The sequence below is a fragment of the Anoplolepis gracilipes genome, chromosome 16, assembly GCF_047496725.1.
Source record: "Anoplolepis gracilipes chromosome 16, ASM4749672v1, whole genome shotgun sequence".
NCBI lineage: Eukaryota > Metazoa > Arthropoda > Insecta > Hymenoptera > Formicidae > Anoplolepis > Anoplolepis gracilipes.
The window spans coordinates 6,033,868-6,048,897 of NC_132985.1; the positions used below are offsets into that span (position 1 = coordinate 6,033,868).

Consider the following 15,030-nt stretch of genomic DNA (forward strand, 5'->3'; position numbering starts at 1 on the left):
GAACCTATTTGGAATTAAAAATGCAAAACAGTTAGAACATTTCCATTTAAAACTGCAAAATACAAAATGATTATCAGACATTCATTTCAAATAGGAAATGAAAAATAGGCATTTTTAAAATAGTTTTTAAAATGAAAATAATTTTTTTAAATATTTATATTTGTATATTTATATTTATTTTTATATGTATATTTATATTTATATTTATGCTTATATTTATTTTTATATGTATATTTATATTTATATTTATATTGATTTATATTTAAATTCTTGTTTTTCTTGTTATCTGTATTTCTTATTACAATTTATCTATTAAATTAAATCTTCTTTTATCCATTCTTATTTTTTACATAAAACCGCATCTGCATATTTTGGCGTTACTACATGATATAAATTGCACGAATGATGACCATGAGTTAGCTATATATGCACACAATAATTAAATTACTAAACATTTTATCTAGGATTTATTTTAGAAATTGAACAAGTGCAGTGTAACATAAACCTCTTGATTTATTGATATTTAGAATTATGATTGATATCTCGATTAATTTTTGAATTTGCAAGAAAAATGCATTTAATAGAAATAGAAAATTGATAGATTAAATAGAAATGTAAAATAGTTTTTGAAAACATGCATTTTAAATGCAAAATACAAAATAGGTATTTTACATTTTGTATTTCCATTTTAAGTGCATCTCTTTCAAATAATACACATGCACATGTTTAATTAACTTTATATCATTATAAATTATATATTTGTATATTATTATCATAAATTTTATAAAATATTAAGTTTAAATGACTGCTGTCAATATCATATAATAATTTCGCAAATAAAGCTAAATTAAATTAGTACAAAAACAATTTTTATTATTTTTTATTATTTATTTTATAATCAAGATATTATATTAATCAGTTTAAATAAAGAATTATCGTGTGTATTTATTTATTTTCACATAATTTACGAATTTGTTGAATACTTGGACATATATTGAGTGTCGCTTTTGATATAGATAATATTAATTGTATATTACAATTCTGTATTACAATATCTATTGTAAGTCTATGTACATATACGCTATACGTAAATAAGTTTACCTGTATTTATTTTTTTATATCGGTAAAAAGACGACTACATATTATTTAGAGCGGTAGCAATGTGTCCAGCGGAAACTTGGAGTAAATCTTATTCGAGAATGTTTTGAAAATGTCTGAAACGGTATCCTCGAGAGCTGGCTTAATTTCGGCCGCTATAATTTTCCAGTTGTCGTTTAAGAAGAGGTTCATAGCATTGGATAAAGTATCATCGCCGTTGAATAAATTATCCAGATGGATGTTGGCGTGTCCAACGTCAAAGTCCACGTATAAGTCGGCCACACGATAATGAATCTCACCGGTTTTCTCAGATTGATAACGTTCACCTTGGACAGTGGCTACGACATCGATATCCGTGAAATTACCACGCGCCAATCCGTTTCCGTTTATCGGCAACAACAGGATCTTTCCCTTTAGGTTGTAATGCGCGGTCATTTCCAGATGTGGAAGATACAGCTTCAATCTAACGCGATCGTTATCAACGTCAATTCTGAAAAAAATAGGAGCACTATATAAGTTCTGCGTGCGATAGAATTAATAATTTATAAATAATTTTAACACGCGATTCAATTAATATGAATAAAACCTATCAAAATTAATTAATAAAAAAAAAGTTATACAAGCTCAATTTTTTAAAATGAGCTCGTTTTTTAATTTGATCTGTCGCGGGACTTACTTGACGCTTTTCAAGATGAAGTTTGTTCCACCTTGAACCTCGATATCAGAATATCTCGATGTGATGGAAATTGGACCAGCTGCTTGGCTGATTTCAATTTGTGGTACGCGAAGCGGCTCACAAGGTGGTATTTGTAATGCTGGAATACCTGTCTTCAGGTAAGGTCTTAATGAGTCCACGCTTTGTTTTACGCATTCGTTTAAATCCGGATCGTTGCGATGACATATTTTCAGGAACGACGCTAAAAAAATTAATTTTTTTTCTAATTTTTTGTGATTAAAATAATGTTTAATGTTAATAATGTAATAATTAACAGTTAACATTAGTAGGTGACATTTAATACAAAATATAAAAACTTAAAAGAAAGTAAATTATAAGAGATATTAATAAAGAGATTTAGCATATTATTTGCCATATTTTATTAAAAATTATTATGCGTCAGGTTTTGAAAGATTCAACTTCATGAATCATTTTTATAAAGTAAACATCATTACACGCAATCATATAATGAGTATAAAAAACTATCTTACAAAGCAATTTATGTTTTTACTTACGTATATCTCGAGATCGCACTGCAATTAAACCAGTTACTATTAGTAAAAATGCAAATATATTCACGTTTGTGTGCATTGTGGCTACCATGAAGTCCGTACATGAAATAATTCATCGATATCTTGAAATGCTGAAAAAAAAAAATATTTGAATTGTACAATGCGCTGATTACGCGATTTTAATAGTCCCCCTACTCACGTTGCCCTCCTTTACGAGTTAAGTTATGCTTGTTTGACATGAAATAATTTGCGTTTCATTTTAATATTGTAATTTAATTTAAACAGATTACACAAATCATCCATCAAAAGTTAATAGATTTAAATAATAAATTTTGAGATTCATGAATTTGATTTGACATTATATAAAGCACTTTTAGCCTTTTAAAATATAAAATTAATTGTTAATTTGTGAATTGAAGCAGAAATAAATCCAGAATGTAATTTAATTTCAAAATTATCTTACATTAAAGTAACTTTTTTATAATGTGACTGTATAAAAATTATATATATTATTAATACATTATATTTATATTATACACACAGATATATATATATATATATATATATATATATATATATATATATATATTTTTCTTTTTTTTATTTATATTATTATTATATGTATATTTTATAGTGACTAGAATTATTGATACACAAATTCATTAAAATAAATATTTTAATTCTGCAGACAAATTTTTATTTTCACTCGAAAATTAATTATTAATTTTAGATTTTAAAATATAATTTTAAAAGAATAAAAATCAAGTGTCTTTGCAAAAATCTTTGCGCAGATTCATGAATCTCGAAATATATTAGATTATTTAACTTTTAGCATAGAAAATCTGTGACTTCCTTAAAGTCCTTAGAATTCTTTCTTAAAATCTAATTTAATTTTTATTTTTAATTTAATTTTAAAAATCTAAATTATATTTTATAATGAAAGAATAAAAGGCAAGTGTCTTTGCGCAAATTCATGAAATTCTCGAAATATATTAGATTATTTAACTTTTAGCATAGAAAATCAGTGTCTTCCTTAAAATCCTTAGAATTCTATAATTTTCGATAATTGTGGATAATTTTATAGCTTTTGATATTTATTTTAAATTTTAATTTTGTTCTAATGATCTGTCAAGTAACAGAAGGTCATTTCTGAGAACCTTGCTCTCCATTACATCATCGCGTAATAAGGGAATTTAAGGAAATGTACGCATCGAAGAAAATAAATTGTCTGACTAAGACCCACTTAGTTAACCAGCATCAAGATTGGTCCATGGCCCAGATCCTCTATGCCCTTCCACGATCGACTATAAAAACTTTCCGAGAGTGCATCGTTGACTTGCAGTCGATAGTTTTGCTCCAAGCTTGTAGACATCGTCGATATTTTTTTTTTATTTTCCAAAAATCGTTATTTCCGAGATGTTGCGTAGAATCATCGAGTAACCAAAAAATTAGCGGGACGCAATACATGTTGAATCGAATGCTGATGTGCACGATTGTTGCATGTTTCCTGCTAATATTCGTTATTATCGGTATAATATTATTGTTGATTTTAAAACCAAAAATCGACGTTTGGGAGATCGACGTACCTTATTGAAGAATCCGAAGAGGTGTTTCCGTTCAATCAACAAGATACGATAAATTCGACGTTTTTAAGGAAAAATTATTAACTGCAAAGACAAAATGCAAAGATTAGGGTCACAGCACATCTTTCACGTCCTTTTAATACTCTCGACGACAACTTTGGCGAGATGCGCGTTATTAGAAATGTCCCGGCTGTTCTGGAACAAGACGGTGTCCGGGGGTCTGACGAAGATTGGCAAGCTGGATCCGTTGAGGGTGCCGGTAATCAAAGTTGATCAGTCCGAGGGCGAGACCAATTACAGGGTGATCCTGAGAAACTTGGAGATTGTCGGTCTCAACGAATCGATTTTGGAGAGTATCCACGTCGCTCGTGGCGGACTCAATTCCAACTTGAGCGAATTCGAGGCCGGATACGTGAGCTACAACAACGTCAGAGGTGTGGATTCTATTAGATACAGATTCCATACCATGATGAGGGAACCTAATGTGCCGAGGGAGAGTTTCGAAGCTGTCGTTTCGCCCGTGAATCGAACCACTGATATCAGACCGTCTTCGCGTTATCAGGAAGGTCGCTTCGAAAGGTTGCAACAAGATCAACATGGTTCCAGGATATTTGAGCAAAATCAACAATACGATCGACGAACGCCTCTTCGTTCTGGCTTTCATAGAAGCAATTTAAAAGCGTCGAGCAATTTTGAGACGAATCCCGGGAATTTCGAAGATTCCAGGCGTCCGACTTATGTTCAACCTATTTATGCACAGAAGACGGAAAATGTTCAAGCATATCAGGGAAACTCGCGAAGCGGTGAAGATGTAGTTGATTGTGAAGATACAAAGGATTCTCAATTTAGAGGAAATCAACGAGGCAGCCGGAAATATGAATCACGACAAGATGCTCATGATAGATATGGAAAACGAATCGAGGACGTTGAGGTTTATTTAATTGTTCTCTGTATAATTTTTCTTAATAGCAAAATAATTGTACATTACTTGTATATTGTTTATATTATTATGTAATATTTTTATATAATTTTTATATAAGTTTTCTGCATATTTTGGAATGAAGTGATATTAGCGACAGCGTAATATTAATATGCAGAAACTTTCAAACTACAAAATTTATTAAAACAGGTTTCTGCGTCGGAAACAGTCGAGACTAGGTTGAAAAATCAACCGGATGACGCAAGACCGCCTGCGTTGTATAATAGAGAACAGTCTTTACGATCAAACGTTACACCTTTGGGCAATGTTAAATTATCGAGAAACGGAATGAGAGAGCGACCGGGTTACATCGATATTATCTACACGGATGACAAAGCTAACGGAAGCATGAAACGTTTCGGTAACTTCGATATCGATCCCGCAGAAAATCGACAAGTATATGGCATTGAGGATGTCATGAAGGTATTTTTATTATATTATTATTATTATTTTATTTTATTATTTTTATTATTATTTTTGTATTATATTTTTATTTTTCACTTGTGATATTTATTAATTATATTATTGTATTTTTTTATTCCTATCAATTTTTTATTCGCAAAAAAAGATTGTGATTGTTGTGAATTTTCGTCTACTTAGAATATTCGGGAGAATACAAGATTTATTATCCACAATTTTACGGAAGGCGAAGCCTTGCGCAAGAAGAACGACATGGTTAAAGCTGCGATGCAAGCTAACAATTTAAAGAATCTAACTAGATACGCGAAGACTTATCAGGAGCAACAAGGATACTTTGAAGAAGGCATGCAGTTGATTTATCATTATGGTGGAGTGGACGCGAGAAATGATAGTGTTTCTCAAAATATTAGGCTCAACGATACCAGGAGAACGAAGCGAGCGCATCCTGAAATAATTGATGAAGTAATTGATGAAGAAATTGATATTTTATTTCAATCCACATGTTTGAAAAATTTTCTTTAATGGGAGAAAGAAAGATTTATTATTTTTATAATAAGTCTAGTACTAAGTTATTATTTATTTATTTTTATATATCTTATAAAGGTGTCCAATTGCTGGGAAGTTGCTGATCAGCTGTCATTTTTATATACGGAGTAGAAAAAGTAAAATAGCTTCTAATAAAGCATTTTAAATATATATATAATGAACTAAATATGCTCTATTAAAAGATATTTTACGTTTCTTGCTCCCTATGTGCATTTTGAAAAATGACTGATTGTTTAAGCACTTTCCCATGGGACACCCTGTATATTCTGAGAATTTCTAGGATGACGTGATGCATGTGAGTTTGAGAATACGTGTTCCGATGCTTCGCATAAAGTCTCAATACACGCTTACCGGAAAAGTGGGAAAGGAGATGTTACGTGGCAATGGCCTGTTGACCGGAAACTTTAGTAAGAAAAAAAAGCTTGCATGCGATTACTTTGCGTAAGATTGCACGCATGAAAACCAATGAAAATTTTAATCAATGTCACCTTTTATTGCTTCGATAGCCGACGTAGTGGGAGATTTTACACTGGAACTGAAGAAGATAAACGAACAGCTGATGATCGTTCGAGCTGCCAGAGCCAAATTGTCCGCCAGGAACAATAAGATCAGTCTTCAAGGTATAAATGAGAAGGGACCAGTGCAAGTTATTCTCAATTATAGTAAGTGTCTGACGATTATTGTATTCCTTTGGAAAAATACCAGTGCCTTCGTTGAGAGAAAGAGAGAGAGAGGAAACAATAAATTAGCCATTAACTGTCAGATAAAATCGATCGATAGCTTTAAAGCCGGTCTTGACGATTACGTGAAATCACATTTGTGTTTGTTACGCGACTGTCGCACGACTCTTCCGTAATTACTTGACAGAATGAAAAGTCGAATTCTTCCTTGGAAAGTAACGTCGATTCGCGATATCGAGTAAGTGTCTTGTCAATTATATAAACGGGGTAAATAAAAATCAAGCAGGCAAAAGTACTCGCGCAGAGGATAACCACGTGGCAAAGATCCTAAAATCTTTTCGCTTAATTTCTGAGAGGAAAAAAAAAAAAATAATCCAGGATGAAACGGGCGCATTAATTGAATCCAAACGCATACCGAGAGCTGTCGCGAGAGAGTAAAAGTCCTCTCGCTAACACGATTAATCTCTCATTAATCTTCACGCTGTGATTCACTTTCCTCCGTCAGGTTTAACGGCTGCAGAGGCAGTTGCTGCAATGCTCGCCGACGACTTTGCCACTAAGGGGCTTAGCGAGAAAACGGCCGACGCGCTGATCTACAGGATGTACAAGAATTTACCCGTCAATTAGCCAGTTTCCACTTGATCGATCAAGTGTCCGAGGCGATCGAGAATTTTGCGCCTCCAGCTATACGTTTCTGTTCGCTTACTTTTCTGTATTTATTTATTTGTCTTTTGTTAATTTATTTTTATTTCATACGACTTAATTTTAATTCTTTATTTCTGAGAGTTTGTCACAACATGTATTTTATTTATTGTTATTTTGGGATGTTTTTGTTTCTTTGCTTACGTAAATATTTATGCACTTTTCAGCATAATGGGGTTTTATTTAGTGTATCTGTATACTTACTATACTTATAGGTACATATGAGTTTTATCCTGCATTTTTAAAAGAGTATGATAATCTAAAACGTACTAAATTAATTTTGCAATTTTGCATTTTACTAAAGAATTTCAAATAATCCGATTTTTTAAATAATTTTAATTATTTTTAACTCTCTTTATGAATGTTATTCCTTGTTTATTCATGTATCGCATAATAGTTATATAATGGCATCAGACATATATATATATATTATCGGTTATGCTTACAATACTTGTGAAATTTAAATTAATTTTGCAATTTTATACGTTTTATTAAAGAATTTTAATCACAATTCAATTTTTTAAATAATTTCAATTATTTATATAATTTTTAACTTTTATTCTTTGTTTATTTATCTATCATATAATTTATTTTTTTTATTACAGTGTTATTTTTTAAATGCTGCATTACATGAAAAATGATTGTGTAAGATATGTATAATGGGATAAAATTTAGTTTTTATTAAGTACTAAGTGAGAAGATTATAATTATGTATCTTGGTTAATCACAAAAATTTACAAGAATTTGAAAAAAAAGTATAAATTATTAGCGAGAAATGATTCAGAGCGATAATTGTATGTACGATGCACGCCAATTACCTGTATTTGTATCTCTCGATTTAAATACAAAAAAAAAAATAATTATTAAAATCAATTCAATGTCGGAAGTTGTAAACAATTATTTGTAGAGAGTTTTTAGCGAGATTTTACATTGAATAAAATTGAGTAACTTCTCTATCTCTGAAGAAAAGGACGTGTTCGCAGATCGCAGCCCTGGCCTATGGCCTGAAAGTCCTTGTTGACATTTTCAGCTTCAATATAGTAACTTTCCATGTTTTATTCTTCGTGTATAAGTCGTAATTCTAACCTTACATATGTAACACGTATATATTACCACATCTTATTATGCATCTATATTACGTATTGGCATAACGGATATGTATTATGCTTTCATGTCTAACAATCAGCGGTTTACAAGCAAGCGTTTCCTATATATTTTATGTGTAATTTTATCTCAAAATCATTAAATCAGATAAGTATTCAATATTCTATTATTATAAACGAAAATGTTGAATATTTATATATCAAAATAGATGTAAGTCTTGTACAAATACTAAAAAATATAGTCGATGAAAATATTACGAAAATCGATTTGATAAAATAATGTTCATAATAAATAATATAATAATATATAATAATATTTAATATATAATAATATATAATAATATATAATAATAATATATAATAATATAATAATATTTAACTGATAATTTTATAATTTTATATAAGAATGACAACATGCGAGAATACAAAAACTGTCACTATAAATGTTTTTGAAAAATATTTGACAAATCAGACACGGCGCTCAGCTGATTTATGTCAACAGGCTCAAGTATCGAGCGAAAATCGTCGGTTACATATCGGGCAAAAAGAAAACAGCCGCGTCTCCAAGAGAATCACTCTTCCCGACCAAGCGCTAATGGCTTCGTCGTTAGACTAAATTACCTCGCGAAATAATATCGCGAGGCCTTTTTCGCGTATGTCCAAGAAAAGAATAACGTTGTCCGCGTAACAATGGCATTTCGAAAGTCAACGATCTCGTCTTGAAACCGCGTAATCATCCACGCGACCGCGTCTCTCGTCCTCATCCTTGGACGTCGCAAAAGGGACGTCGCGTCCATCATTTACGAAGACGTCGCGAGATTGTAATAAACGTGCGCTCCGAGGTACTTACAGTTTCCCGTAATTTCAACGTCGTGTGTGCGCGCATGTTTGTCACGTACGCGTGCGTATGCGCGTGTGTGAAGATTGGCTACGGCCCTGACTGAGTTAAAAGGAGGCATTCTACCGTGATAAATTCACCATCACTGTCGTCCGAGTGGGGTGGTACCGGAGAAAGTGCACTTTATATATACTCACGCGACGGGGCCATCGCACGCATTTTCGATATCGCTGTCGCTAATTGCCATCGTACATATCTCGCGAGAGAAGAGTCATACAATCGCGATCACACGTACACAAGAGGATCGTAATCAAAAGAATGATGCTGATCGGACTCGTGCTGTTCGCCCTGTGGACGCGGACTGCTGTGTCGGAACTGCGTAAGTTTATTCGTCAAAGATATAAATTATATCGATAAATTATGATAATAATATACATAACATTTTAATTGCATAAGTTTATTTGCCAAGAATATTAATTAATAAGAAGTTAATAACAATTTTAATTTTTTTTACGTGCATAATATTGTGGGTTTTTGTTTCTTCTCCCGTGTATATCATTCATTAAAAAGATAATTGGTGTACGATTTATATAATAGCAAATTTACTCACATTACAACATTATATCATATGTTATCTTGTTCATTTTTTTTTTTTTTTATTTTTCTGTAATGTTGATTAACATATATTATGGCATTTAAGATGTTAATTTAAGAATAAGTTATGTATTTTGTATTACGTATGAACATTATATATTATGTATGGACATAGAAAAATTTGTAAAAAAATTTTTTACGTTGAGTTATACGTTAGTTAATTGGCCAAGTTTTGATTATTTTTGTGTGTGGATAAATGTTTTTGTTTGTGTTTGTATTTATAAACATTGAGGTAAGATCATAGATATTATTTTTATTTAATTCTGTCATTTTTAAATATATATTTAAATATATCTCTACATATATTTAATATATATTTATATATAAATTTATTTTTGCAAAATTATCTTTTTCTTGATTGTTGCGAGATACTTTATATGTATATATACGTATATATACATAAGATTGAGATATGTAAGGTAATTGTGTGTCTAATTATCTTTTTTTAAGAAATCGATCGATATAATTGAGCAAGTGTTTTTATAGAGTGACTTTTTACAACTCATGCATGTTATATAGAAATATATGACTCTGGTAACGATATGAAAATACATTATGCGATTTAATATTCACTCGTAGTTAGAGATACTGTATGTGTAAGTGAGGCTTCTATACAATTATGTTTAATCGATACAATTTTAAAATCGTAAAATTACATATCTGTGGATATCAAAGATTATTTTAAATCATTATATTTCAATAATAAGTGGATTAGTTATAAAATCATATAACATTAAATTAAAAATTTTCAATTTTTTATCAATAATAAAATTTTCTTATAATAATTTTAATAATAATTTCTTCGCAATAATAGATAAATATATAAAAAAAAAATTACAGTTAAGAGTTTATAGATATTTGTATTGATAGAAAGTCACTGATCAGGAATGATATGACCATGAAAAAGGCAATTAAAGTTATAATCGATGTATGGATGTATCTTACATACAATTTTCGATTAACATGTAATTTATAAAAGTATGTCAACTGTTATTGAGCAGTCAATAGAAACCCGGAAGTATTGCGACATCACCGGATAGATATTCTCCTTACGTGGAACGACAATGTCGTTGCTTTTACTTATTCCATACGTGAGAGACAATGTAATCTACAATTTAATTGAACACTTTTACTTGAGTAGTGGTTTTCCTGTCATCGCCCTAACTCATGCGGTGTAAAATAATATAATTTTAAATTTTTTGTTTTAACAAGAGAGAAATCTAAAAACGTTAATTTGTATTTTTTTCTAATAGCATTTATTACTACGTATCTTTATATCTTTCGCAATAAAGATAATAAGAGTAATAAGTGTTAGAAAAAAAGTGCATATTATTGTCGTGCACAAACAATCTATTAACTATTTGTAGTTTATTTAATATTCTATTTCGAAAAAATATAGGATAATTAATATTAATAATTATTCTATAAAATATTCTGTACAATATTAATAATTATATATAAATTTAATATTATAAATTCTATATAATATTAATAATTATTAATAAAATATAGAATAATTATTAAGTACTTTAATAATTAGAGTGAGGATTTAATATTTTAATATATAATATAAATATGTACCTACAATGCACTAATTAAATAATTAATTACAAAATTTATTGAAAATTTGTTTTCTTATTTGCAGTTTTTTACTTTTTGTTCAAAATTAGAGCTTCAGGATTGTTATCATTAAACATTACTATTTATTGCATTATCAATCTTTTATTTGATCAATTATATTTTGACAAGATCATCTTGAAGAATTGTTTCTTTTTTTTTATTTAACTTATTTCATATATTTTTTTTACTTATTTACCGATCCTTTCTCGATCGTTTATGTAAATTTTTTCGATGTCTTTACTGCGACACACATGAAATCACCGTGTATACTAAACGTCGCATATAAAAATAATAAAACTCATTCGCCACATTCGCCTCCGTAATTTCACTTTCTACTACCGTCCACTTTCGATTTTAGGCCTGGCTGAATTGATTGGCCGGAAAAAAGTCGCTCTCTTAGTCATCGTCGAGTTCTTATCATTATCGCGTTCGCTCAACCGACATCGCAACAGGGTGCAATGTCTGCAATCACTTGTCGCCTTCAAAGATGTCTAATGTCTATCTTTCTCAATACGATGACATCATTCATCTTGAAAATAATTGCAATGCATTGTACTTGCAAAAGCCTTCAATTCTGTAAACTTTATTTTACTTCGTAAATTATTTGAATTATTGCATATATATTTTTATATCAATTTATATCGAATATAAATAATTTCTAAAAAAACATATATATATATATATATATATATATAAAATTAAAAAATTCAAACAATGCGCCTCACATTTTTCTGCAGAGTCATTTTCGTAATTCTGTTTTAATCATATGATTATAGAAAAGAATGAAAGATCAAGAGCATATTTTCAAAATAAATATTGTATACAAATATTTATTAAATAATAATTTTGTATCAGTTGATTCAGAAAGTCTTATAAATACGTGCAAACATATGTATATATTTTATGTCAAATCTTGATTTTATAAATCTTATTTATGCTATTTTTAGATCTCACAGACTAATACATGGATCTCTGTTCCACTCATCAATTTCATGACTCATTGTAATAACTTATTAATATTAATCTCGATGTTTTTAGCTCCTGGAGTAACGTCATGTCCGCGAACAGACAATTTGGAGGAATACAGTACCTGCGTTCGCCAGCAGCTGCAAGCTCTCACGCCGCTTCTCGTCAAGGGAGTACCCTCTTTGAAATTGCCAGCCTTGGATCCTTTATTTCTGCCGTCTTTGACGGTGGACAGGAATCTAGAATCCTTGAAACTTAAGGCTAATATGAGTCAAATTCGCGTTTATGGGGCTACGAATTATGTCGTGCATGATCTTAAAGCAAATCCCAACGACTTGACCGTATCTCTCAAGGTTCGTCTGCCTTATATTTATGTAAACGGCGAATATGATGTTCAAGGAAGATTGTTGCTGCTGCCTTTGAGCGGAGTAGGGAATTTCAAAGGAAATTTTAGTAAGTTTTCTAGGAAATTAAAAGCTTAGTAGAAAGAGAAACAAGAAATATTTATATATTAATATGTATTATATATATTATATAATATATATTTATATATCAATATAAAATATAAATCAATTTTAAGTAAAATTTGACAGATAAAAGCGATGTATAAATAATATGTCACAATAGGCTCAAAAAATTTAAATCTTTAGCCATTTATAATTAGATTATAAGTCTAGATTTTCTATATATCGTATACTTTTCATAATCGTGCTGTGTCATCTTTTTTTTTCAGCTGACACTGAAGCCCAAGTAAGTGCACAAGGCAAGGAAGTTGTCGATAAAAATGGCGTGCAGAGACTCGAAATCGACACATTGATTACTAAAATCCGCGTCGGTGATGGAAATATTAAATTAAAGGCACCTCCTGCTCACACGTTGGCCGGTAAAAATTAAATCATCTCTATTAATTTTGCTTGATAACTGCATGCAAAATTTATACATTAAGTATATTACGTATTTGAAATATTTTAATATATTTTAAATATACATAAAAATATTTACATCAAAATGCAAATTTAAAAAAATTAATTAATATTTATATCTTAAAAATATAAAATATCTCATTTAATTACAATATTTAACTTTTTCCGTAGTGTTAATAATAATTGAACAGCATGCAAAACAAGAAATATTGCAATAAATATCAAAAAAAGTTGACAGATAGACAGTGTACTTTTTCAGCAAGAAACTTTTTGCGACTCGTATATAATGAATTTCTTCTTTACATAGATCTGCCTATAAATTATTTATATTTATTTTAGCCGAAGCCGCTGCAACGTTTTTCAATTCCAATCCCCGCATAGTATTGGACATAGCCAGTCCAATTATCGAGGATACTGCGGCGACTGTGAGCAAAGCTCTAGCTGCTAGAGCACTCAGCGTTCTTACTAAGCAAGAACTCGTTCCTTGAGTTTTCTATTCTACAGTCGAATCTCTTGCTCGACTTGTTATGTAAAATGCGAATATTGCGATAAGTAAGCGATTTAATGTAAGTTTTTTATCGTACATCGTGATGCATTTCGCTGACTAGTTGATAAAATGTATAGAATTGTTGTCTCATTTCCAAAGAAAACCTTTTTTATTTAATAATGTCATGTTAACCATGTGACACACCGTTTTTTTTTTTTTTTTTTTTTTTTTTTTTATATACGTGGTGAAAAATATTGTTAATTAATTCAACAAAAAGAGATACGTTATACAAATTGATTAGCTAACGCTTACGTTTTTGTTTATTTTTTTGACAAGTTATTTTTAGTAAACGTGATAATTGAAAACTGTCGTATATAAATATTATATATTATTAGATGCAACGGCACTAATAAAAAATATTGTAACTGCACTTTTGCACAAAACCGTTTCGTATATCGGTCTTCAAATTGCATATATAAAAAGTGTATTAATTAAAAAAAAATAAAATTTTATGACCACAAACACACACACATATATATATATGTATTAAAGAAAATACCTTTTTTCCAATTACCACACTATTCAATTAACACTATAATAAAAATAATATTGTATAAGTAAATTTTTTTGAGATATTTTGCAGTTGTAATATTTTTCGCTGATGTTATCGATAAATTAAGGTTCAAAGTTTTAATTATCATGATCTATCTGTGTTTTTAAATTACACGCATTTAAAATGAATGACAGTGATTATCGTGGAATATTAAAGAATATAAAAAAATTAAATAAAAATAAAAAAAAAGTTTAAAGGTTCTGAAAAAATTAGTAAAATTAGATAATGATTTTGGAAAAACCATATGCACTTATATATAGTTACTCTAAATGCATTTAATTCAACGATGGAATGTAATACACGACTGAGCTCAATATAATTATTGCTGTAATAATACAGCAGCAATTTACATCAGATTATTGCAACTAACATTTTTTTCATTTTGCACTGTATTTCCGTTTCTTTTTTATTTCAACAAAGTTTAGTTTAGATTGTGCAGGTACTTGCGTAACTTTAGCACGTAACAGACTTAATCAAATTCAATGCATATCTTTCTTTGCGCGAAAATTTTGCAATATGAACTTCAGAATTTGATTATGTAAATTTTGTTAGATTCGCTCTTTCGTATATTTTTCTACAATTTACATATAT

At 29.7% G+C, this 15,030-nt stretch overlaps 3 protein-coding genes across 5 annotated transcripts; 2 read left to right on the top strand and 1 right to left on the bottom strand.

Moving 5' to 3' along the window:
* Positions 1 to 943: 943 nt before the first annotated feature.
* On the bottom strand, positions 944 to 9,460 carry LOC140674846 (protein takeout). Of its 3 annotated transcripts, none has more exons than XM_072908709.1 (5): positions 3,912 to 4,856; positions 3,569 to 3,832; positions 2,329 to 2,456; positions 1,775 to 2,015; positions 944 to 1,588 (listed from the first exon to the last, which is right to left on the bottom strand). In XM_072908709.1, exons 3-5 carry the CDS (start codon positions 2,414 to 2,416, stop codon positions 1,147 to 1,149), a joined length of 771 nt encoding a protein of 256 aa, XP_072764810.1. In that variant the 5' UTR covers positions 2,417 to 2,456; positions 3,569 to 3,832; positions 3,912 to 4,856; the 3' UTR covers positions 944 to 1,146. The 3 variants fall into 3 exon arrangements, with proteins under 3 accessions (XP_072764810.1, XP_072764809.1, XP_072764811.1); XM_072908708.1 differs by having other exon boundaries at positions 3,569 to 3,835; XM_072908710.1 differs by lacking the exons at positions 3,569 to 3,832; positions 3,912 to 4,856 and adding an exon at positions 9,374 to 9,460.
* Positions 4,006 to 7,160, top strand: LOC140674844 (uncharacterized). The gene is made up of 6 exons (XM_072908703.1): positions 4,006 to 4,839; positions 5,038 to 5,310; positions 5,488 to 5,769; positions 6,134 to 6,260; positions 6,360 to 6,515; positions 7,039 to 7,160. The coding sequence occupies exons 1-6, from the start codon at positions 4,006 to 4,008 to the stop codon at positions 7,158 to 7,160; spliced, it is 1,794 nt and encodes a 597-aa protein (XP_072764804.1).
* Positions 9,408 to 14,193, top strand: LOC140674851 (circadian clock-controlled protein daywake). Its single transcript, XM_072908714.1, has 4 exons — positions 9,408 to 9,555; positions 12,489 to 12,869; positions 13,150 to 13,299; positions 13,679 to 14,193. Exons 1-4 carry the CDS (start codon positions 9,495 to 9,497, stop codon positions 13,825 to 13,827), a joined length of 741 nt encoding a protein of 246 aa, XP_072764815.1. The 5' UTR covers positions 9,408 to 9,494; the 3' UTR covers positions 13,828 to 14,193.
* The last annotated feature ends 837 nt before the right edge of the window (positions 14,194 to 15,030 follow it).

Excerpts from the sequence above, each read along its gene's own strand:
- LOC140674846 (XM_072908710.1), bottom strand. The coding sequence starts at position 2,416 with ATGGTAGCCACAATGCACACAAACGTGAATATATTTGCATTTTTACTA. Across the intron at positions 2,016-2,328 it reads AGTGCGATCTCGAGATATAC|CGTCGTTCCTGAAAATATGT; the intron begins GTAAGTAAAAAC and ends TAATTTTTTTAG. Across the intron at positions 1,589-1,774 it reads TTCATCTTGAAAAGCGTCAA|AATTGACGTTGATAACGATC; the intron begins GTAAGTCCCGCG and ends TATTTTTTTCAG.
- LOC140674844 (XM_072908703.1), top strand. The coding sequence starts at position 4,006 with ATGCAAAGATTAGGGTCACAGCACATCTTTCACGTCCTTTTAATACTC. Across the intron at positions 4,840-5,037 it reads AACGAATCGAGGACGTTGAG|GTTTCTGCGTCGGAAACAGT; the intron begins GTTTATTTAATT and ends TTATTAAAACAG. Across the intron at positions 6,516-7,038 it reads GCAAGTTATTCTCAATTATA|GTTTAACGGCTGCAGAGGCA; the intron begins GTAAGTGTCTGA and ends TTCCTCCGTCAG.
- LOC140674851 (XM_072908714.1), top strand. The coding sequence starts at position 9,495 with ATGATGCTGATCGGACTCGTGCTGTTCGCCCTGTGGACGCGGACTGCT. Across the intron at positions 9,556-12,488 it reads GACTGCTGTGTCGGAACTGC|CTCCTGGAGTAACGTCATGT; the intron begins GTAAGTTTATTC and ends CGATGTTTTTAG. Across the intron at positions 13,300-13,678 it reads TCCTGCTCACACGTTGGCCG|CCGAAGCCGCTGCAACGTTT; the intron begins GTAAAAATTAAA and ends TATTTATTTTAG.